Source organism: Kryptolebias marmoratus, linkage group LG11 (assembly GCF_001649575.2).
Source record: "Kryptolebias marmoratus isolate JLee-2015 linkage group LG11, ASM164957v2, whole genome shotgun sequence".
Lineage (NCBI taxonomy): Eukaryota > Metazoa > Chordata > Actinopteri > Cyprinodontiformes > Rivulidae > Kryptolebias > Kryptolebias marmoratus.
This window is the reverse complement of record NC_051440.1, coordinates 24405651-24431319: the sequence shown is the minus strand read 5'-3', so window position 1 is coordinate 24431319 and position 25669 is coordinate 24405651. Positions and strand designations below refer to the sequence as shown.

Sequence of the window (25669 nt, the reverse complement as noted above, 5' to 3'; positions counted from 1 at the left end):
ACTTCCAACAACAAATGCTTCTGGATTTGTTTCTTTGTATTTTCTTGACATTTTAATTGAATGTTTCCTGAAAGAATCACTAGGAATAAAATATTTTTTGTGGGTTTTACATATTTTGCTGATACAATCATTTCTGTTGTTTGCTTCTGCCTCCTTTTATCATTTCCTTAAAAAAAGCTTTTTTACATGTGGAAGTAGCTGATTAAGTTTTCCAAATCCAAAATAATGCATGAAACGACCCAGAGTCTTGACAAGCTGACAAGTGGCCAGGAATGCATATCGCCCGCCACCTTCCATGCCATTCATTCATTTACTTGACCTGATTTTTCCTTTCTGGGTCGCAGGAGAGCTGGTCCCCATCTGGACAGGTCGCACGTCCATCACAGGTTCTTTTATTAAAACCCATCCAGTGGTTTCTGAGATATTTTGCTAACAGAGTTTACTCCAAATAGTCAAAATTTTAAACAGAAATCTGTTAATGCTCAGAGTATGTGTTGGGGATCAGTCTCAACCACTGACACAATATATTTTACACCAATATTTGTAAAACTGATTGGGTTGTAGTCACTTTCCTGTTTTATAAGATCAGTTCGCTGTGCAGCCATCTTGACTCAGATTGACTCTTAAAGTTTATGAGTTGTAGACGTTCATCCAACGATTACTCTCTGAAAGTAAATCCAGTGGTAGAAGAAATATTTTGGTAACAAACAGACAACAAACACACAAATTTGGCAAAATTATTGTTATCCACCATCCAGGAAAACGAGGAATGTGGTGAAGATGTGAAGAAGCGACTCGAGGCAGGATGGAGAAAAGTTTCAGGAGTGATCTGTGATAAAAGGGTGGCAGCAAAGGTCAAAGGTCAAAGGAAAGGTTTACAAGACAGTGGTGAGAGCAGCCATGTTGTTGGTTTGGAGACAGAATAGGAAGTGTCAGAGCTGAAGATGTTGAGGTTCTCCTTGGGAGGGACGAGGATGGACAGGATTAGGAATGAGGTCATCAGAGGTCCAGGACAGGTTGAAGGACTGAGATGGTTTGGACATGTGCAGAGGAGGGACAGAAGGATGTTAGAGACAAAGAGGACAGACTGAGATGGTTTGGACATGTGCAGAGGAGGGACAGAAGGATGTTAGAGACAAAGAGGAGACATGGAGGACAGAGGACACAGAAGACAGATAGATGGAGAAGGACTCGCTATGGAGACCCCTGAAAAGGGAACAGCCGAAAGAAAAAGATCATCGATCATCTTCTCCTTACAGGGGATAAAAGTCTTGATTTATTTTTGCTCATCTCAAACGAACGATAAACAAACACTGTACGTCCAAACAAATAAACTGACCACAATCAGTTGCATCATCTTTTTAACTTTTATTTGCATGATCAATAAATGTACAGCCAAGGTCATTTTCGTGCTGCTGCACTTTTTAATAACAAAGTGTGTCACCGTTCAGTGCAGCTGCACAGGAGTCAAATCAGAGTGATCACACAACAACATCATAATCAGCAAGAAGAAGAAAGTACAACTTTGTCATGTTTGTGTGAACCATTTTTCTACACATTTGTTAGTAAATATTAGATAAAACACAAACAGCAGTGCGGGTGTGTCTGTTCAGTAAATGGGGACTAATTATAGTTTTACTGGAAGAACTAAACTTATACCAGGTTCTTGTTCTCCTGTTCTGAAGTATGTGAAGTAACAAACATGGAATGTGGCATATTTACACACAAAGATGTCAGGTTTTATTTTCTTTAACAAATTAACAAAGTCAGGGCAGGTGTCACATTTACAAAATAACAATTTAAAAAAACATCTGTATAAGAACAATTCTGGTTAGCTTAAAGAAAGAGCCACTGTGGGGTGTTACACAGAAACACACAGTAACATCTGTAATACCTGTCCAGTAAAACCATCTGCACATTCTAACGGTAAACCTCAAGTCCAGTAGGAAAATAAAAATAAAATCTACACAATAAACATGTTCAAAAGTAAATATAAATAAACACAAACTAACATTTTAACAACTTAATAATCACAGCTCTGTAATGTCTTTTTTTTTGTTTTTTCTTTTCTTTTTAAATATATCTTTAAAGTTCCACAATCTGTATTTAAACACACATGGTTCTGGTATCAGACCAGTTCAGACTCTTTCTGCTCAGTTTTAAGTCTTCACACGGCTCACAGCTAAACAGGAAACATGTCCAGGACAGGTGTGCGTGGTAACTTTTGTCGAGTTTGCACAGTTTTCATTTGTAGCAGCACAGTTTGTGTGAAAAAAATAAAACTAACCAAGCAGCAAATGACAGATTACCCATTTTAATCTGCCCGGTTACATTACGTAACCCTGCACACACCGAGTACGCTGTGTTTATGACTGTGTTAGATGGTTTGTAGTATCAGTGTTAGGACTAAAATTAGAAATGATCAGTTTGCACTACTTAGTGTTAAACTATACTGGCTTACAAAACTGGGCAGCAAAAATATAAAAAGCATAAAGTTTGAAGCTTCAAATCAGCTCACATAAACAGGATGAAAAACCTTTAACATCCCAAAGTAAATATTTTCCAAAACAATCATTTTTTTACTGTTATGATCTAATGATACACCAGTTAGCTTGTGTTACTTTTATATAAAGATTAGTTTTCTTTGTGGCATTTCGATTATCTCGATAAAAGGATCCAATTGTATATCAAATTACTTTTTGAAGCATCAAATACAAAATTGCCAAATTAGCTTCATCAAAGCCAACCTCTTAGTTAGAGAATTTTAAGTTTCTGAATGTTTTCCCTTTCTGTTTACGTTCGGATATATTTTTATAATAATAAATAATTCTTTGCCTGTCTGAAAGTTTCCAGGTTTTGTGGTTTTACTGCATGTATGCAGCAATGAACTGCAGGTTAAAGCACTTTTACAGCTTTTTTGCACTTAAAAAACAAATAAAAGAAGTAATAGTTCTGTTGGACAGAAATAAAGGCTTTCATTGCTGTTTCAGGTTGGGTTTGAAATCAAGCCTCCTGCTGCCCTCGGATCTAAATGAGGTCATTTTGACCCCGTTTTGATCCGAGGGCAGCAGGAGGCTTAAAAGCTCATTGATTACTAAGAGTTTTGCAGGTCAGACTTTGTGTTTCCTGTTAATTATTAAACTTGATTAATGTTATTCAGCAATGGGAATGCTTTGTATGCATGTTCATCTTTACTAAATGCTGCCAGTGCAGAAAATTTGAAGTCAAATTCTCTGCTATAAAAAGGTTTCTGTCATTTTTAGCATTAGGCACAGCTACATTAACTGCAAACTGAAAAAAAAAGCCTTTGGTGCTAATCACTGAGGGAAGAGGAGTGAAAATACCATGAAAAACATAAAATAAATCAGAAGTGCAGATCAGATAAAAGTCAGCTAAGATTCAAATGATCAGACTCCTTTAAAGGCAAAGTGAAGATTGTCGCGCTGCAGGTAATGGAAGTAGAAACATCTTTAAGTGTTTGGTAACAATCTAATGGGGTGATTTTATTAAAGGTTTTACTCTCACAGCTTCTCAATTTAACCTAATATGGACAACACTTAACAACAAAAATTTGAGGTAAATTTGACTCATGCATTTGCCCGTTGTAGTGCTGAATTTCTTTGTTAAATGTCTCTGAAGTCAGATTTTTATCCCGCTCTAGAAGACACTGGGCACGGGACTCGACAATAAGATTTAAATCTCTAAAAGTAGTCGTGTTCTTCTAAATTCCCCTTGAGGATTGCAATCTTTTGACAGCTTTATTGTGAATAGACGGCAAAATTTGTGCAAAAATTAACAGATTTTTGATGCGACCACTTGGGACATTATTCTAGAGTCTGCGTACAATGATGAGGTGACTCGATAGAAGGCACTTTGGCCAAAACACCAGTGACCGGTCACCAAAGAATCCATCACCACAATAAGGAAGCCTTGTCATGTGCACTGTGTAAAGCTTTCTGCAGGACAGGATCGCCGATGTAGAGTTATTTGCAGCCATGTTCATAAAAAACAGGCTGGGTGTTTTTGGCTAAATCACACTTAGTGTATGAACTTCCTAGACGTGTTTATCTCCTTTTCACAGTATTCAGAAATAACTTTCAAAACCCTTCACCCTTCTGTTCCACAAAAGCAAAGTTAGAGTGTCACTAAGTTTGTAAGAAGGAGTCAGGTATAATCACAGGAAGAAATAACAGAAGATTGATCTTTTTCTTTCGGATTTGGTGGAGCCACTCAAGAAATTATTCACATCTTTGAAAACATTAAACAAACATATGTGCCCTGACCTTGACAATGCCAAACACACCCATAAAAATAAAACAACTCAAACAGCAAATGTGTGAAGATAATCAGACCTGTAGATGAAGACGTAACTCCACCTCACTCAGCCCATCAGTGACCGACAGGGCCACACGTTACTGGCACAATGGGATTGGATATTTATATATTTATACATAGTTAACATCTGGCTGCCTTAGTGAGCAAAACTACTCAGAACAGTTTGCATTTGGTTCTTTCCCACAGAGCATTTCCATCAGGGAATGATCTATACATACACATTGATGCAATGTTAACACATCCGATCTCACCGTCACCGAAATCCACCGTTCACTTACTCAAACCTGTCATTCTGTCGATATGATCTGAGGAAAGCAGAAACACGGAGCCCTTCTGAATGGCAATGAAGGTTAGTAAAAGTTGAGGTCTGCTCCTTCTTTTTTTTTGTTGGCCTTCACGTAGTTACGCAGGGTAAATCTCAAGCTGCAATGGATTGTGGGGAGTACTTGAAGCACACAGCCATGTGATTGCATTTCGGCTTTGTTCGACCCGACACCAACAGCAGGCAGCAGATCCCTTCAAGGCAGGGAGTGTAAGTAAAGCATGGATCATGGCATCTTTATCAGCCTTCATGTCCTCATTCTGACATTTTGGCTCAATGTGTTGACAAATCACCCAGTGTTCTCGCTTCTTTAGGCAGCCCAGATCTTCTTCTGCTGGAAGTAGGCCTCGAATCTGGCCTGGGCGTACTCCTACAACACAGCAAGGATCCGTCAATGCACACATGTTGGAACACAACAATTCCAACTCTCAGATATCTTACAAGCACTTTGAACGAATACATGAATCATAAACATCTTCCACTTTCTCATTTTTGCATGCATCATGATTGTCACTATTTATAACCCCTGACACTGTTAGACTCTTATCTACTGTAAACTGAGGCAGTGACTAACCCTACAGTACGTGCTAAAAATAAGAAAAAAGATCAAATAAACTACTGATTTTAATCCTACAGAATATACATTACTTTTTTTGCCTCATAATTTACCGACACCACTCCGTCATAAAAAGGTCTTCTCTATTAGACCTTTCAGTTAAATCCACTTTATTGTCCTTTTTTGTTGATCTTGTGTAAATAAAACTTAACTTCCTCTCAATATTTCAGCAACAGAACCAATAAAAGTTTGTTTTCCAGACTTTTTTGTATAACGACAATAAAGATTCTGACTCTGATTGTCGTTATACAATCTGGGGCGTAAACGTTTAATGTTTTGTTCTTTAATAAATCTGGATTTTAAGCTGTGAAGTCATAAAATCCTGTCCAGCTATCATGGTAACCTACAGAGACAGACTCTGACCTCGGTGTTGACTCTGCAGCCTCCATGACATTGACATACAAACACAGCAACAAAAGATTATGACCCAACTTCCTGTAATCACTGTGAACATTTTACTAAAAGCAAACATGTGCATGCACATTTGCTCTGTCTGGGATCCTGTAGATGTTCAGGAATAATATGTAAAGGTCGGAAAACCTAAAATAAAATAAAAAATCTGTAATGATAAATAATTTATAAAATGCTCACCAGGTATCCAAACTCGATGGTAGACAGTCGGGCTTGAATGATGGACCACAAGCCCCAAAAGAAGTGAGATGCCAGTGAGAACCTGTCAGAAACACAGTTTGTTGTAACATTTTTCACTGATTCCGACCGTCTCACGTAAGACCTCGAGCTTCTCCTGAGCTCACCTGTTCACTTCGACATACAGCTCCTCCTTCAGCTTCCTTTGCTCGTCTTCGCTCAGAGCGTCAAAGCCTCGATCGAACTCCCGCAGGTAGCTTTCAATGAAGTGAAGCTGCCCACAAACAACAAAAAAACCAAAACAAGTAAGTGATCTCCTGGAAGGAGAAACAAATAGGAGCTCAGCGTGTGGACGTCAGACGCACCTGCTGGGCTTTTGAAGGGTAGTTCTGAGGGCTGACTTTGAAAAAGGGAAACTCGTCACAGGTGTAGTCGTACATCCACTCACAGAAATGGTTTCCGATATCAAACCCCCTGCAACACAGAGATGGAGATAAATTAACACCAAGGAGGTCTGAATGAATCCCTTCTGTCTCGAAATAAAACTAGATTAATTTCATGACTGTATTTGTATTTTATTACAATTGCTTTAGAACAGAGACACTGCAGCTGAGAAGATGAAGCCTCCATCTTATTTCTTTATTTCTTTCACAAACTAACAGAATTTCAGGAGTAAATTATTGAATTGTAGCAGGAACTATGCTATGACACTGACTCGACTGAACGTCTGCGTGTTTGCTGATCACAGGTAGAAACAGACTAAATAATCCACCACTTTTAAAAGGTCAGCAGTCGCTCATAACTGTGCAGAATTAATCAGTTACCAAATACCAAGTTAGCAAAAGAAGACGCAGCAGCAGCAGCTGCTACAGCCGGCTCACTGTAGCCCACAATGTAGTTGTTATTTTTAATAAAAACAAGCTCTTCTATAGGTTGTTTTAGGTGTGCAACTTTTTTAAGGGCTATTAAAGTTAAACAATTAGTGTTATGTTTTGTTAAATGAAGAATATATATTGGCCAACAAATAAAAAAAACAATCTGTTGGATATTAACCATCAGCTGCTCTGATTTCTGAAGCTCAGCATCATGTTGGTTTAATAGTTTCTCTGAAACTCAACAGTTTCACAAACACTTAGGTTTTTTTTTATCTGGGATATTTACATTCTGCCTGTGTTCCCATCCCAAAATGTTTTGACTGCAGCTTGTATTTGGTATTTTCTGGTATTAAAAAATGAAATACACCCTGATTCGATCTACTACCTTATATCCTGCAAAAACAAAAGAAAATATAACTGAACAGTGATGGTTTTCTTTGGGTTTGTGCCACGAATGGCACTTTGTTGACCAGACATTTAATTTAATTACGTAGAAATAAATTCTGTCATCCAGGACATGATTATCTGACAAATAAATGGAATTTTATTTAATTTTTCTAATGATAATTTAGTTCAGAACATGGTCCAGTTGAGGACATGCCCTAAAGTAGCACTTAGAGACTATTTCCCACACTACTTATCTGCAACACTGAATTGTTTTTAACACAAAAAACCTCCCTTCGCTCTGCAGGGAAGCTCCAAAGCGCCCCCCCTTTAGATAATCTGTAGTGGAAAGACACTGCGCCACCATCTCTATAAATCACACTGACAGGTCTTTCCATTGCCCTCCTGCCAAGTCGCAGTTATATAACTGCAGCAAATATTTTAACAGGCTGAAACACGACCGCAAAGTCAGCAAATATTGATGCTCAATTTTTTTTCTTCCTCTGCTGCCACTGACTTTAATGTCTTTCTTATTTAATGTCCCCCTCGGCTCTTTTCAGGAGATTAAAGGTTAGGTGGGAGGAGACATAACTGGAAGGAGGATGGCTGATGGAGGCGTGGCCGCTCTGGGGTTTAGACAGACTGAAAAATTTGGAACTTTTTTGTACTTAATTTTGTTGAAACAAACATCTAATGTTTTCAACTTTAAACAAACAAGTAATAAATCAGATAAACTGCAAATTATGCCGATTAAACATAGATGAAAGAACACATTTTCTGATCATCCATCCTTTTTCTTTAACCCGCGGGGAGCTGGTGTCTGTCTCCAGAGGCGGGGGACACCCGGGACAGGTCTCCGGTCCATCACAGGGACACATAGAGACAAACAACCATTCACAGTCTCACTCACACCTAGAAACAATTTAGAGTTACTAATTAACCCAACATGCATGTTTTGGTCTGTGGGAGGAAACTGGAGTACCCGGAGTAAACCCACACAGGGAGAACATGTAAACTCCACCCAGAAAAAAAATATTAAAAATTATAGTTTATTAGTAAAAGTCTGCATGTGTCCCGATTCTTACTGTCAGCAGGTTACAAACCTTCATATTTTGGTTCCTTTTCTTCTATTTTGTCTTCTTATATGTTACATTTTTTGCAGCTTGTTAAGACTTTAGGTTAACCAGATTTTAAAATGTCTGAAAAATTAGCTTGAGAAAATTCTGCATTATTGTTGTCTGTATTTACACAATAAAACGATGCCACAAAGATATAAAATTATTCTTTATACAAACTTCTTTCAGCTGTAGACGGCTGCAGAGGGTCAACAGCAGCTGGACAAACATGTATTTGTCACATCGACTGAGGTGTTTATTTTGCCTTCACCTTTAATGATTACTTCAATTATTCATTAACCCACAATCTGTTTTTTTTGTTTTTGCTTTATATTCCTTTTGGAAATAGTAAAAAATAGCCAATTTAATTTTTTGTGAGCAATCATCCAAAATTCACAGAAACTCGTGTAACAAAAAACAGGCCCACGTTTTGATATTTTACCTTGAATAGTTATAAAACCAGTAATCAGCTCATCTTTGCAGCTCTGCTCTGAGGTAATTCTGCAGCAGTTGATGCTAAATTACCTGTAGTTGTAGCTGCTGTATTCAAAGTCGATGAGCATCAGCTTCTGTTTGTCGGAGCTCTGTCGGCCTTTCAGCAGCAGGATGTTTCCTGAAAACAACCAAAAACACCAAAGTTAGCTTCTTAAGAAGCAACAATAAAAAGAATGACCTACAGGCAGAACTGGTGATGGTGTGTTTTACCTTCTTGGCAGTCGTTGTGGCAGAAAACGACAGTAGAATGAGTGGATTCCAGCAGTGATCTGAGTTTACACAAAAACAGAAAACAACCAGAGATCAGGGAGATGGAGTCTCTGAATTAATGCTCCCAATAAACCAGCATTTATTGTCACAAATCTTGCACCCTTGTCCAAACTTATATAGTGTCTTTTTTAACCTCTCCAGGGTCTGCAAAGCGCTTTTCATTGTTTCTAATTCACTCATTCACACACACAACTTTGTATTTCTATCCTTATTAGTACTTTGTATTGACTTCCATTTCTTTCTGTAGCCTAACCCCGACCCTAACCACAAACTGTCACACAGTCTAAAATATCCTTTTAAATGTCTTTTTACAGAAAATCCCATTCCAGTCCAAAGTGTTGCCCTCGTGGACGCCACGTTTTGCACCTTCTGTAACACAAAGCCACGCTGGGAAAGTGTCTGTGTATTCTGTCATCTGTTGTCTTGGAAACATACTTCAGCATCTCCATCTCCTGTGGCAGGTTGTACGCCAGCAGGTGGTTGAAGAGCCGCAGGTGGGCCTCTCTGGTGAAGTTCAGCCTCATGACTTGACTCAGGTACCTGGAGGGAGGACAACACGGACAATCGTTCCATGACGGAGGGTTTGTTCTGCTGGGTTTCAGATACTGTTAGGGCTTTAACTGGGATCCGTGACACATTTTCACAATTTGTTTTATAATTCCTCGACAATCTTTTCAACAGAAAAAGAAAAAACTACAGTTTTGTTTGTTTGTTTTGACACTGAAGATGACAGACTTTATGGGTTAAACTGCCACAGGAGGCGATAAGAAACTATTTAGGTATCTTTACAGTCAGTGGACAGACTTTATTACCACACGCTGAAAAACCATGATGCAACCCAAACCTGGCCAGCAGCTTTGTAAAAAAATACTTCAAAAGGAAAACTGGCCTTGATGAGCCGACGTCCCACATTCTTGACATTGAGTTATCAGCAGTGTCATGTTATCTCAAAACCTTTTCGGTTACTGACTGACCAAAACCTTTTGAATTCTGGGTTAAATAAAAAGAGACTGACTCACTTCTCCATGGTTCCAAACAGCCACTTCGGCTCTTTGTTGAAGGGCATCCTCATTCCGTGAAACTTGGCCATTTTCTCTGCGACCTCGGCTGAAATGCTGGAGTTGCTCAACTCACAGGTGTCCAGTTTACGGCTCTGTCAAAAACACAATACATCCGATTATCCACAGCTCTGCTTTCCAACAGCCTGACTAAACCACATGAGATGAAATATGGGTCCCAGAATTTCAGTTTACCCCACAGATTTAAGATGTTTCCAGATATGAAAAGAAAATAAATCTGAATGCAGCTGGAGGGTGGATGGCAGCTGGAAAGTCTGAATCAAACCATTGGGTTTAGGTTTTTCTGTGGATGTTTATTTTCTTAAGTCACAACAAAGATAACAACTCTGTTATGGTTCAGTGATTCTCACACAGAGTCAGTTTCGTTTTCAGAGCAGATGTTTGGTTTGTTACTCGTTTCCAAACACTGATCCATGATGCATTTATTGCTACACATCATCACAAATGAATCATTCATTCAAGATTCAATCCCTGCTGAAGGGTAAAGCAAAACGGAGCCACTGCTTCAAATAAGACCAATCTTCTCTCAGAGTAGTCTCAGATTCGTTGCGGGCATCTGGAACCCGTTTCAGCACCTCTTAATTTATTTCAGAGAATCAAAAAGTGCGAGAAATCTGAGGCAACTTTGCGAAGAGTTTATGAAACTAAACTGTAACTGATTAGAGACAAAGAATCTGGCATTCAGGGCACCCTGGAAGGGAGAAATAATGGTGCATAAAATGAAACATGACACGTTCTGTCTAAATTGTGACTAAAGAATTTTTACAACATTTGTGTGATGTGTATGCTAACTCCCGGCACATTTTGGCCCAAATGTTGTGTTTTAAGTACCAGTTCAGTGTGAATCCAAGTGAAAATTTGTGTATTATCTTTTAACATTGAGTTTTCAATTAGTCACCAACAATCAGAGCTCAGTGAGACAATCTGTCACAGAAAAAATTATGTATCTTTGCATATGTACTCTCTGTTTAGAGTAATTTTCATAATCCTGCCAAATATCCACCTCAAAATGAGACATCCACGATAACTGAATGAAGTCTTTTGGATGCTCATTTTTCTATCCACTCCTACCTGTTTCTAATCAACCTCAGGCATTATGGGTAAACAAACCTATGTTCACACAGCACGATCAACTTACGGGGACATACTGCTCCAGGCGACCCTGAGGGAAAATGCCGTAGAGCTTCGGTCCCAGCTCCCTCTCTGCCAAGATGGCAAACATCACACTCTCCAGGACCATGGGCTCTGCCCCCTGCAACCAAACAGACAGGAAGAGACTTGAGACTTGTGACAAACACCTGTGGAGGAAAATGAAGCACAAACTGAATGAGAACCTTTTCTGGCCCCGTTTATCTGAAAACATTAAAGCTGGAGTGAGTGATTCTCGTCTCAGATCTCAGTCTTGGTTTACTGGCAAAATAACCTTTCAACTTTTGTGCATTAGTTTCTTCTGTTTATTTCCTTTTTTGTTTTGAAAACTCTTCAAATTTTACATTTATTGGTTTGCAGACTTCACCGGTTTTGGTTTTGTTTTGGTTTTCCAAACACAAAAAAAGTCAAAAAATTATTCAACTCTCTGTAAGTAACTCAATCAGCTACATGTGAATAAACAGACTTCAGAAGTTTGTTTCAAAGGTCCTGACAAACTCAGATTGGACAGGAATTGTGTCTGAATGTCTCAGCAGATTATCTGCAGGGTTAAAATCTCAGACAAAGTCGTGGAGGAATTTCTGTGTTTTGCTGACAGCTGGTTTCTGCTCACTTAAAGCCGAACCCTTGACTCGGACTCGAGTTTCAGGCAGTTCTTCTTAAAGAACCTGTCTATATTTAAATTTAGTTGAATTATTCATCTTTGTGTCAATCGCTGCAACACATCTCCACATCCTTATACTGCCGCCACCGTGCTTTTAAAGTAATTTGTCAAACAAACTTCTGCATCGTATTCTGGTATTTGCGCTGGCAGAGAACAAAACATTTCCCATGATAAACTGATCACATCCCGAGTTTCTTAGATGGAATGCTGCCAAAGCTGCTTTAAAGACAAAAAGGGTCTGACATGAGAAAGTGTCAGGACATTAGCCGGGTGAAGGGCATGTCTGAAAGGGAAATGAAAGTTAGGGAGAAAAATGGATGAGTCTGAATGGAGAGAAATGCTGCCGTTAGGGTTGGTTAGGTTTGAGTCAGATTAAAACCTGCAGGAAGACTTGGCCGTCTGAAGCTGCTGAAGCAGAGAAAACATCCTTGTCTTTCTCACTTTATCTTACAGAAACATAAAAGTCCCACGCTGACATAAGCAGCCTTCAGTCCAACAGAGATTCAGCTTCAATGAGAAAACCGTCTCTCTCACACCAACACATGACAGACTAAAGGTTTTTAATGACTTGTTTTACCTCAACCTTATTGAGCAGAGAAGACAGAAACCTGGGCTGCTTTCCAAAAAAGGCAGGAGGTCACTGGAAAAACAAACTTAACAAAGAGTTACAGTTGATCTATCCTGTGAGAAACTGAAATTCAGACTTCTGAGGTTTTTGGTTCTTTCTTCAAACCAAGCATCTCATTAAGGGCCCAATGCATAAATGTTGAAGTGACCTTATTTCTACGCTGTTCAAAATTATTCTTCTGTATTAAAACATGCAAATTATTCACCCAAACATGTGCCTCGATCAGGAATAGTGTGCTATGACTTTTAGCAGTGGTACACTGCACAATGTAGACAAAATTCACAAAAACCTGTGTGAAAACTAATAATGGGGATCAATGGGACGGGAAAAGGCAGGCCTCTTTGGAAGCCTATTGCTCAGGTTTACTTCAGAGTAGAATCATCATTCCAAGTTTAAACAGGTCACAGATTGTTGGTCTTTGCATGACTGAACTGACATTTTGATATCTTTCACAGTTTTTACACAATCTCAGTTTAAGTTGAATGATTTTTACAGATTTCTCCACAGAACGTGTCATTAACAGTGGCTGATGTGACACATATCTTTGAGCCGTCTAAAAGTTTCTAATGTTTTACAATAAACTTCTCACTCATACAACTCTTTTTGGCACATACAAATTATACATCAAAATAAACGCATTTTTGTTTTCTTTCATCCACTGTGTCTCTTTTTGCAACAGAACTTATGATTTTCTCTTAAATCTCCCAGAATAAAAAGAATGCAGGTCTTAATTTCCAAGAGTTCAGTTTTCTGCCGCTCCCATTTTAAGAATCTGACTCATAGTTTTCACATCAACTGTTAGTCTGAGGCTTACTTTTCAGTCTGTTTCTGCCTGACTCTCATTATCTTGGCAGCCAGGGAATGAAGACACAGGTCTGTGGTTATCTTAGTGAACACAATGAGCCAGTGAAAGCAGCTTTTTTTTTATCGTTGTTTTTTTTTACGCTTTTCATACAGTTCATACACCAAAATGTAGTTTTTGTTGTTGTTGTTGTTATTTTGGTTTTAGCTTAGATTATTAGAAAGTTATATTGTAATTTGGGCAGTAGCTGCAAGGTACCCTTCAAGATTTCTTGAAAAATGTTCTAATTCTGTGTTTTATTCTTTTTAAATATAGACAAAAGTTTTCAACTCCACCTTTAAGTCATATTATGGAAACTAAAGAAGAAAGAACACTTGTGCTTATGATAGACTGATTTTAACATTTGCTCTTTTAATTTAGGGTCTAAACCAGCTAAAGCTCCACAGAAAATGAAGAAAAGCTCACTAAGATAGTGTGATCTCTACACTCTTAATATGATTTATCATCAGATAAACTGCTACAGAAACAGAAACTGAAAGATGTGAACTTTGGCCCAGAGGAATGTGTTTCACGCCGACTGTCCAGCAGGAAACCAGCCCAACAAAAACACTACAGCTCACTGTGTGGCTTTTGAGATGCTTCACGTCTTCTGCACAAGCTGTGATGAACCTCTGAACACAGAAACGTGCTGAAACACCTGCAGAGAAGCTCGGCACCAAACGCTCTCCTCAGAGGTCACCGGTACTGCAGCTGTAAGAAAACTGCACAAATGACTGCTAAAATAGGGTCAACATTTAATAATAATCTTCTGTGGAAGGTGAGATCAGCTTAAGCTGATAAAGCTTTCAGCTCGCTTACATCTGTGGCAGAAAATAGTTTGCATCATTTCTGTTTTACAAACACGAGACAAGTGAGGGGAAAAATGGCAATTTAAAGCTTAGATTTGAAAAAAAAAAAACGCAAAAAGTCCATGGTAATCTCATATTCACTATATTCTAAATTAGCTGGTGTGCAGAATCAATTCAGCAGAGTAATCGTCTCTCGTTCAAGCTGCTGGAGGCATCTCCTTGGAGCAGCGTTTCCAAACCCTGGCCCTTGAGACAAACTGCCCAGCATGTTGTAACGTGTTCCAGCTCCCACATACTGCAGTCAGAGCAATAAACTGATTTTTAATCGTGTTCTGAAGAAGTCTATTATCGGCGTGGCAGTTAAAACCAACATCTAAAACCAAAGAAAGACCGCAGCTAGATAATTATTAAAACAAGATACATGCAAGGAAGATACATTTGTAAGATAAATATGATACAGCAGCAGAAGGATAATGCTATTTTTTACATCATGCATTTGGTGGAATTTAAACCTTAAATGCTGCTTTAATGCATAATGGAAACATAAACATAAAAGTGATGAAATGATTATGGTAGAACCAGGTCCTCAGAGTCTTTATAACGAGTGTCACCACAAAAACGAGTTCTACCTGCACTGACAGACATTTAAAACAGTAATACACCTTTATATATCCAACATTAATGAGCAATCTGACCAAACCCTGAGAACATCACCACATACAATCCAATCCTGGCTACTTTTCTGCCCCAAAACAAAACAGAGTTAACTTAAATCAAATTTCTTTATTGTTTTGCACCTTTTTTTCCTGGTCAGTCCTGTAGAGACTTCACTGGCACTGCTTAACCCTCAAATTAAATTAAGTTTTAGTAACAGGAAATCATCTATGTCCAAATATTCTCTGCCAGGGTTTTGATTTATTCAACCTGCTAAGAAAGAATCACACCGGAGAGGCTCGTTGTCTTTTGTGAAGGCCTTTGCAACAGGACAAATTCCACAACACTGATTTATTTTTTTTTTGTTTCCAATAGTTTCTATTTGGTGTCAGGATTATAAATTGCTTGAAAAGCTCATGTTTTTTGTCTATCTTTGCATCACAGTTCAGCTTATAATTGTTAAATAATTTGTTATTTAACTTATTTGACATGACACGATACTTAACACAATCATCTGTGAAAAAGACCCAACATTTAAAAAGGATAACTCATTTCCTGAACGCCTCATTCTGGTTTGGCTCACACGACACTCCACATGGTTGCATAATACCTTATCTCCAGAGTGCTGAGCACATGTACCTTCAGATCTCCAACGTGAATTATCCACTTTATCATAATCATCTTGACATACATACAGAACTGAAGGCAGTGATTAACGGGGATCTTTTCTGCTTCCTTGAACAAGTCAGGATAGGTCTGTGGGCTATACAAAACACCTTCATTACATTTAATACACAGAATTATTCTCAGATATTCAGATTTCACCTGATCAGTGGTTTTAGGGCTAAGTCATTATTATGCAAATAAGCTGCTGTTGGCCACGCCCCCAAACTCAGTGTCCCGCCTCAAAACATAAAAACTCTGAAGAATTAAACACTGTGGATCTGATGCACATTTATATCATTATTAATTCAAACTCTGAGGATTCGGACTTTGGGCCAGGGGCACTTAGCGGTTCTGAACCGACATTTGTCGAGTCGAACAGCAGCCATCAGCGGTCCGAAACCCGGCTGGTAGCGGGTCGGGACACCGGCAGCACATGTTCTATATTGCAGCCGACAACAGAACATTTTCTTTGTTCAGCGGTAAAACCAGCAGAACTAACATGATGGTCTTCTTGTAATGAAGTGGGCGGAGTTCCACTTGGGTTGCTAGGTCAGGGGCTGGGCTCGGTATGGGGTTGCTAGGTAACGGGAATTGTGACGCAACAATCCCGAGGTTTTTGAAACAGGTTGTTTTGCAGACACCAGAAAACACTGACTTATTGCCTAAAAACGACTAAGTGTTTGGTTTTTTTTTTGCACTTTCTAGAAGCAGTAGATACCCAAATGGAAGTACAAAAACATGCAAAAAGTGAATTTTGCATTATAGGTCCCCTTTAAAGAATAAGATAAAAAGATTGAGGAGCTGGAAAGAAGAGCGGAAGATCTTGAGCAACATAGAAGAATGAATGACCTGGTGATAACTGGACTCTGGACAACTCATCAGACCTATGCACACATTACAGCAGGTGACAAGATGGGTGAGGATGCAACAAGATCTGAGCTGTATTCATTGGAACAACAAGTTATTAAGTTTTTCAACAAAAGATACTGTTATCGATAGTAAAGAGATAGCCTCTTGTCGTGCTATTACTTAAAGACAAAACAACAGAGCTGATATCATCCTTCGGTTTGAGTCTAAAACATGAAATTGAGATGTTAAAACAAGTTTAAAAAGCTGAGGAGTACGGGTGTATATGTATATGTTAAAAAAGGAAAAGCTGATTCAGGATACATGGACAAGAAATTGTAAATTAATGGTCAGGTTGAATGGTGCACCTGAACAGGCCAAAGTGTTGGTTTTGAACAATATGAAAGAAAATGAGGTTAAAGAAGTGGATTGTAGGTTTGGTAAAAGTAACTGAGAATGGTGTGGTAGAAATGGGAATAGTAAAGAAAAGACACCATTGTGTATTCTATAGGTGTGAAATATGGTTTGGGTTACAGATTTAACTCAAGAGAGGAAGGAGGAGGTCATCTAAAGAGTCCAAACTATGTCCACTTGTGGTTACTAAGTTCTGCTTAAGGGACAATCAATCTTAAAGACCCAAGAGAGACGTTAATGTCACTCAGAGACATGTTAAACACTGAAACCTATGAATACTTTAGACCAGACTGACAGAATGAGATCCAACGTAAATGGATGGATTTTTTCTTTATGTTCCTAAAATGTTTCATTTAGTCTGGACTTTTGAGGACATTAGTCTGTGCAGCCTACAAATGCAACAATATTTAAACGTTATTTAGCCCTAAAGATGCAGACTTGTAGGATTTCTTGTTAAAAATCTCATATTATTTTAAAATAAATATTTGAAATTAAATAGAAAAAGTAAAATAGAGCACTGTTGGGGGTATTACTTGTGTTGTTTGCCACTAAAAGCAGAGCTCTGATGAGGCAGACAAGGTTTTACAGAATTCAGTCCTTTTCTCGATCCAAATATCAATTCTGACTGCACTGTGACGAGTCAGCCCACATTGAACCCTGGTCCTGTATTGACTGACTGACTACCCTGCTGTCCTCCACTAACCCCACTTTCACTTCCTCTGACTCATTTTAAACCCTATTGTTTGCTTTAGTGCAATGATGACTAACTCTGGTCATCGAGGACCACTACCCTGCATGTTTTAGATGTTTCTGCTTTGACACACCTGATCTGAATGACTGAGTGATTAACAGGCTTCTGCAGAACTTGAAGACCTGCTGAAGAGCAGAGAAACAACTAAAACATGGAGGCTAGTGGCCGTCGAGGACCAGGATCGGGCACCACGGCTTTAGGGGTTTGATTTGTTTCACTCTGCCAGAAAGTTCCTTCATCTTTCATGAAACATAAATTCGTCAACAAGTCACATATTTCAAACCAGCCTTTTGTTAAAAAATAGAAGAATTTCCTCATTTCTGACAAATGCCTCCCTCCCACTGTTTCCTGGCGCTAGAGCGGAAACAGAAACTTCCTGTAAAGCTGGGATCCTTTGATAAGGTTCGTGTCATTTTACCCTCCGGATCACTTTCAGCTCCTCCTCAGGATTTCATCACATCTGCGACGCAGGTGACGTATCAGTGTTGCTTCTCGGCCTTAGAGAGGTGCTGCAGGTGCGCTGTGAGTTCTTGACACCTGCTGCCTCAACCTAAATGCTTATCTCGCCAACTATGTGTGGAAATAAGCCCATCAGGGGGTGGATTAATGAAGTTTAAATTTGCCTGACCCGAGCACCGAGTTACGGTGACACAATTCTTCCACTTGTGTGTCAACAACAGTAAATCAGTTACTGATAAGGACTAAAAAAGTTTCTCATTTAGTTGCGAAACCCTCAACATCCACTCATAGTGAATGTTAAACAGCTGTAAGCCATACAAAAATAGTCAATTAGTTCTATTATTTTCTAAATTAACAAATTGTTTGGTTATCTGCTGATACATATGAAGGGTTTAAATAGATGAAGTAGTTACAGAGCAGAGAACAAACGGAGGAAACTATAAACAAGAAACTCGTGTGAATACTGACACAGTGTGAAAACAAAACCTGATTTGTTTTATATTAGGAATGGAAAAGGAAAACTGTAGTGCCTTATTTTATTCATACAAATACTGACATTTTGAATAAGTTTTAATGTAATTTTAGATTCTGTACTGAAGTAAATTTTCAACTTAAAAGCCAATAAGTTGTATAAAAGCCTCTGAAAGGCTTTTATTGTGAAACACCTTCTGAGTTATAATTATATTCTAAATATATTATTGAACAGCGACACTCATACAAAAAAAAACAATGTTACTTTTTTCATGAGTTTAGCGTTTTATGAGTAGCAAAAAGTTCAGTTTTCTTTTCTTTCCTATTTGATTAAAATATAAATAAATTAAAAAACAAAGAAAGACAAGGAAATTCTATTAAATTACCTTATAAGTTTGGTGCAATAAAAGTCTCAGGAGTATTTTTATGTATATTTTTATGGGCGAGTCTCTTTATTAACAATTAAATCTGGTTTGCTGGCGTTAGAACAACGGCAGTCCTTGTAATCCTGAGGATTTGTCGTGTGAGTTACTTGCTGCAGTGACATCTGAGTTAAGCATCCATTGTGTCATTCAGTTTAATCCAAATTGGATCTGCCTTGACCAGACACCATTGTTTGGGAGGTTCGAGCAGGCGTAGAAGAAGAGGACGTTGTCTCGAGGCGCAGACACCGGGTCAGTCCTGCATTAGCCTTAACTGGAGGCTGGATTACAGGAGAGGAGGAGCAGTAATCCCCGAGGAATGACCATCATCAGCCTGCAGCTAATTGGTTGATGACCTCACCTCGACCACATGACGAGGAGTCAGCTTTGTAACGCGAGAGTCAAGGGTCACAGTCACATGATGTGTTGGAAAGCTAAGGATGTTCCAGGTCAGCGTGTTTGAGGCGGCATGCAGTGACTGTCTGAACATCCTGTTGTAAACTTGTTCTTAAATCCTGCTGATGAGAAGAGTTTGTTTAATGAATAAACCGCCTTCGCTTAATAAAAGACCTGCCTCTGCTGTGCATCTTCAGCATGTTAGCTTCCTGTCCTGTCTGAGTAAAGATTACTGAGCGCTCACGGGTCAGAAAGTCAACGCCTGGAGTGATCCCATCACAAGACAGTCTGAAGTTTTTGTCTATTATTAGAAATATTTTGTTGCTTGCTTTAATAAAGTCTAAATTCTGAATGCAGAAAGTAAAAATGATCAGAAACTGTGATATTAAACCATCTCGTCTTCCTGCTTGAATTATATTTTAATGTGAACGATGTCATTGTAACAGTATTTGCAAAGTTTCAGTCAAGTAAGACCATAAAACTGTGTTTTCTGGTTTTAGTTTAAAGATTTATCAGTATTCTGTTTTAACAAATCACAACCCAGATTTTTCTTCAGCAATTCCCATAATTCCCATGGAAAGTTCCCAGTTTGGAATATTTTCCAAACTCCTCAACTTAACTTTTATTTTACAAAAGGACTGACATTTATTTATAAATTATTTTAGCCCTTACAGGCAGATTTTTAAGCACTTTATTAATCATTGGAAGTTCTGTCAAACTGAAACGGTTTTGATATATTTTTGTTGGAATGTATCAATCTTCATAACTTTTTTATATTTTTACATTTAATTATTGACATTTTATTATTTCAACATATATTAAGACTCTTCTTTTAGGTAAATAAATAGGGGTCACATCACAAAGTATGAAATTATGAAAAAAAACAAAAACAGATTTCACATAAAGGATGTCGGAGGTGCACGAAATTGCTGATTATTTTTATTTGTGCTTTTTATTTTATCCAGTAGCCTACATTTGAATAAATATGTTGTTGTTTATTTTAATAAAATATTTGACAGGAATTTATTTGCAGCTCTTTAAGTTAAATGAATGCAATGAATAATTATTTTTAATGACTGTGATTATTTTTTCCATAATCGAAAAGCTTTAGTACAGACTGTTATTTAAACTATAGAAGCATAATCACTCAGTTGTTAGTAGCTCAGAAATGCCATTGTTTAAACATGTTTAAACAGAAAAAAGAACAAAGAGACAGACCAGAAACATTTCCCAGATCATGAGGTGTCAGGGGGGGGGATAGAAAGTGGGGCAGGGGTTGAATTTGTTCCAAACTGGAACGATGTTACAGAGGTGCCGCTTTCTCTGCGAATTCCCCAAAATCTATGTGATCAGAGGAACCAGCAGGTCCTCTCAGGGGATTTAACAGGAGTTAGAGGCTGATTTTTGGGGATGCAATGGGAGGTGTTCCTCCATGGAGGGAGGGTGAAACGTTCAGACATGATGAGGCGTGTGTTGTGGACCGACTCTCTGAGCAGAGAAACATGACAGCACCATCATCAGTTACTTACTTGGAAGTGACTTTCTTTGTTTGATTGTTGGGAATCCTCTTTATTACAGGACATCTATCAACAAGATAAAAAGGAAAGAACTATCCATGAATAGGTATACAAAGCCATTCATGAGCATCAGCACCGAAGCCCGAGCAGTGCAGACAGTACAGTATGAGTTCAAACACACACCACATCCTTTAGACATGACAGAGCAGAGGATTGCTCAGCTCCCTTTGCTTCCCACTAAACACCCGAAGAGAGAGGAGAAAAGATGGCAGTGAGAGAAGAAACCTGCTGCCAGGTGTTTACATGTAAATTAATTGGCTAATAATGCAGCACCACATATCTTTACTGCTGAGAAACACTGTCTCCAGCTCAGTTAATCATTAGCAGCTGTGCAGTCGGACAGGTTCCATAATCATATTAGCTTTTTGATTAGATGTCACTAATTCCTCCTGAGAGGCAGCCGTATCGAGGCAGAGTGGGCTGCAGTTACCTTGGTGAGGGATGCACTGATTCGGCTCGCTCAAACATCCCGAGCAATAAAAGCTGTTTACACAGCCATTAGCAATTACACAGGCTTGAGTTAATGCTTAAAGTCTCATTAAGTCAGTGGTAATGCACACAGGAGTCTGAGGCGCTTCACAGGGGCACAAAGTCAAGGCTGAGAGGCGGCCTGCATCTTTATTTCAGCTCGTGCTTTTATTTATTGCAGCAGGTTTGCTAAACAAACTGCCAGCAGAGATTAGGATACGGCCTGCTGACACTGTGCAGTCCTTGAACTTTCACTCTCATCACTTGATGAGAGAGCCGCTGACTAAACTTTAATCTTTGGAGGAGTTGTCACAAAGATGAGCCAGGAGTTATGAACTCTGGACTCGACGGCCACGCCGCGATACGAGAAAAGGGTAAATAAGGAAAGATGTGAATCACCTACAAGCTAAACTGATGTCGTCTTCTGTTGCTGTTTCAGCTGAGCGATCTGCAGAGTCATTGCCAGGATCTTCTGTTTTTTTGTCCACTACTTAAAAAAAAAAATCTGCTGACTTCTTAACAGTTAAGGATTACAAGGCATAGATTTAGAAAAAGAAAAATAGACAGACAGGAGGGATAATTCAGCTTTATGTTTTCCCTCCACACTGTGTCTCCCTGGCGTTTTGCTACGTGAGTGTGTGTTACATGTTTGTATTAGGCTGAGATTTCAGAGATCTCATACTGTACCGTGTTTTTTGGTGGGTTCACCTGGGAACAAGAGTGCCCAAGGCACGCTCCTTTGGGAAGCCTACGGCAAAGAACACATGCATGTACAGCCATGGGGGTACATCACTATGTACAACAATGGCTAACACGCACACACACACTCACACACACACATACACGTGTGAAGGCATAACTAACACATACATACTCTAACATAAGCAAATGAGCTACAGGCGCACACTCAAGAACAACCTCTGATGGTGAGTCTGACACGTCACTCTGAGTCATTTTAAAGAGCTGGGCAGCTTTAAAGGTACTCATTACAAAATATGAAATCAAACATAAAAAAGGCCATCCTGAGCTATATCAAATAGTGCAATCTGAAAGAGTTTACTCCAGTAGTTTTTCAAATATAGTGAAATGACATACTGAAATGCAGGCATGCACTCAATGTAAACAAAGCACTCGGCTACATCTGCCAAAAACCACATGGAAGCTTGAGTAACTGACCTACATTAGGCTGGTTGTAGGTAAACTAATTTAACCTGTTTTCAGTCACTTCGGCTGTTTCAGGTAAACAAACATGGTAGATGGCAACCGGTCACAAATGTTACTTAACTACTTTTAATTTAAGGAGGAATTAAACTTCCCTATGAGAGAAATATTGTGTGAATTGTGTTTCTTTGTGTTTTTTTTCTCACGTCTTCATGACTTTGCAGTGAGTACCTTTAACTTCAAACAGAATCAGTGTATGATTTGTACTTTTTATGATGTAAATTGTGTGTCGTAAGGCAGCACCTAAAAGCAGTAACAATAAACTAAACAACACTGGAGGAGCGGTGTCGCGGCTACGTTTTCACAAGTGTCTGACCTACTTGGAACTTTATATTTGAGGAGTGAAACAACGCCCACCTGCAGGATGGCCCCATAGAGACGCAGCAGGACGCTCCTCGGCTCGTCCCCGACAGAGTCCAGGCTGTCGGGGAGGCTGCACAGGAAGAGCTTGTTGCTCAGACCGCCCCTGGAGGAAACACACACACACACACACACAGAGTAAATACAAATCTTCCAGAGTGTGCTGCAGATCGTGTTTTTGTCTGTTCTCAATGAGGCTTCAGAACAGACTGTGGTTGTTTGATACGCTCTTGTTTTAAATTCATAAAGTGACTTAAACAAATGGCCGCAGGTCCCCAAGCTGCGTCAAGTCTATTTATAAGATCCAAAGTAGAAACCCAGCCGTTTCCTGTACAAGACAGAAGCAGAGCAGCAACTCTTTTCATCTGAAAGTCCATCCAACCAATCATTTCCTTTCTGGGTCGAGGGGGAGCTGGTGCCTTATCTCCAGTGGTCTCACCTGGAAATATTAAAGATATTTGTCTTTTCAGTTAATGTTTCAGCCTAAAATTAAAGGCCTAAGAGTCCTTCTGCCCCATTTTATGCCAGAATTGAAACTAAGATCATTTTGTGTTTGAGTCAAACCTTAAAAATAAAATGATGCACAATCTGATGTGATGCTGAGAGATGTCACATTCAGAGTATAGGCTGTGAGAGACTCTCAGCTACTACCACATCACGTTTTAGCTCAGTATCTATAAAACCGACTGAGTTAGAGTCATTTCTGTGTCGGTAAATGTTGATTACATTTGGTGGCCCTCGTGAAGTGAGCTGAAGTTAATCAGTTGTAACTTTCATTAAAATCTGTCCAGTGCTTCATGAGGCGTTTAGTAACAGACAGGAATGCGAACAAACAGAAACAGGGAAAATATTATTGCCTATGTAGTCAAGGACTCTGTAGACAAAATACTGTACGTCAGAGGCATTGCGTCAAATTTGATGAGTAAAAAGATATAAACTTTACTGCTTTTTCCCCCTCGATCCAAACTTCTTCAGATGAGGCAACAATGTAATTTTCTATTTGAATTTAAAGGTACTCAGTGCATGAAAAGGTTATCCTGAAATATATCAAAATGATGCAGTTTGAAAGAGATTATTCCAGCAGATTTCCTGATACATTGATATGTAGTTCTGAAATGCAGGTACGCACCTGATGTAAACAAAGCACTTTTATCTGCAAACTTTACTCAAGAAATCTGAGCATAAATACGCACCGAAACATCCAAACTGTCCCAAACTCTTCTACAGACATCACCATAATTGACCTGTTTTTAGTCACTTTTTTTCTTTAAGCAAATTTTGTATTTAAGGATAAATTATTCACTGATATGAGAAAAACGCATGGGTTTTATTTTTTACTTCATAATTTGTTTTTGACTGGTCTTTATGACATTGCAATGAGTACTTTTAAATACAAGAATATTTGGATTTTTTGGCAAAACCCTGATTTTAAAGGGGCAAATAAAAGCAAACTGATGTTTAAATCAAGCCCCCAGTCTTTATAAGATTCATTCTATCTGAAGGTAAGGTGTTTGAATTATAAACTGATACGTTTTAGAGCTGTTTGAATAATTTCAGCAGTATGTAGCATCATCTTTTCACACGGCTCCTCCGGTTCATCTTTACGCACAGAACTGAATAAGTAATGAGACAATAGCATCTCCGTCACGTGCCTGTTGTTACACAGACACGCGATGGACACTTTGTAACCTTATAATGGTGATCTGGAAGTCCTCCTCGGCCAGGTTCTTCCAGGCTCCGTTCAGGAACTCCCTGCACCACAGATACGCCTTCCGCCGGGTGTCCAGGTCCGGCTGGTCGGGCCGGAGCGCCTCCTTCCTGCAGTCCTCCTGGGTGTCGGGCTGGACCTGCAGGGCGTTCTCGGTCACCAGGAGGCCCAGCGACATGGAGGGCGACGACGAGACCCCGTTGATGAATTTGGTTTTCATTTTTTCTTCTTTTTTTTTTAAGATTATTCAAAACAAAAGAAGAAGAAAAAAACGCAGTGCACCGTCAGGGTTTGGGTGGTGTCGTAGGATGATTTACTTCAGTTGCTTCTGTCAAGAGTTATATTCAAAGCAGAGTAATAAAGTTTGGATTTTTTTCTTTATTATTAAAGATTTAGATTCGTATCAAACGCGAATAGCGGCTGTAAGCTCGAGGAAGGAGCCTCTAACAGCAGGGAATGAACGGAGGCTGGGAGATGCGCAGAGTGTCATCAGGGTGGGCGGAGCGTGAAGGGAGGAGTGGCCACGCCTTCTCTCTTCTCTGATTGGCTGATTAAACCCGGAACCTCCAAGCACCACAACAATCCCTGCGGTGCCTTCATGGACTGCCGGAGAAATACAGAAAATAGCAAAATGCTGTTTATAGAAACCTTTTTTTCCCTTAAGATTATTCGATCTTTGAAGCTAATTTAAAAGGTGCACAAACGTCCAAATCCACTCAAACTTATTTAAAATCATTAAAAGTGGACACAAATATATGAAATTAAAAAACTGTAAGTAAATTAAAACACATCCGGTTTGGACACAAACGTTCAAACTAAATAGATCAGATCAACGAAATGACTCAAACCAGCAGAAATAAAAGAAAACACAATCATATATGTAAGAATATACTGTTGGTAAGACAGATTTTAAAAGAATCAGACTAAACACAGATTAACAAAGAAGTTCATGATGTGTAATTTTAATATATTTCACATGATGTGTGCAAAAACTGCGCTTTTATCTTCCAAAACGTTTGAAAAAAGAGACAGGTTTTGATCATTTACTGGACACTGTACAAGTAACACAATTATCTGTCTTTTAGA

General features: G+C 38.9%; 1 protein-coding gene across 2 annotated transcripts; it reads right to left on the bottom strand.

The window, feature by feature from the left end:
- Window positions 1-1353: 1353 nt before the first annotated feature.
- chka (choline kinase alpha) lies at window positions 1354-25059 on the bottom strand. Of its 2 annotated transcripts, XM_017428919.3 has the most exons (12): window positions 24565-25059; window positions 22873-22981; window positions 20779-20832; window positions 11218-11331; window positions 10020-10153; window positions 9436-9540; window positions 8941-8999; window positions 8761-8848; window positions 6227-6335; window positions 6029-6135; window positions 5865-5946; window positions 1354-5027 (listed from the first exon to the last, which is right to left on the bottom strand). In XM_017428919.3, exons 1-12 carry the CDS (start codon window positions 24801-24803, stop codon window positions 4968-4970), a joined length of 1260 nt encoding a protein of 419 aa, XP_017284408.1. In that variant the 5' UTR covers window positions 24804-25059; the 3' UTR covers window positions 1354-4967. The 2 variants fall into 2 exon arrangements, with proteins under 2 accessions (XP_017284408.1, XP_017284409.1); XM_017428920.3 differs by lacking the exon at window positions 20779-20832.
- Between the last annotated feature and the right edge of the window lie 610 nt (window positions 25060-25669).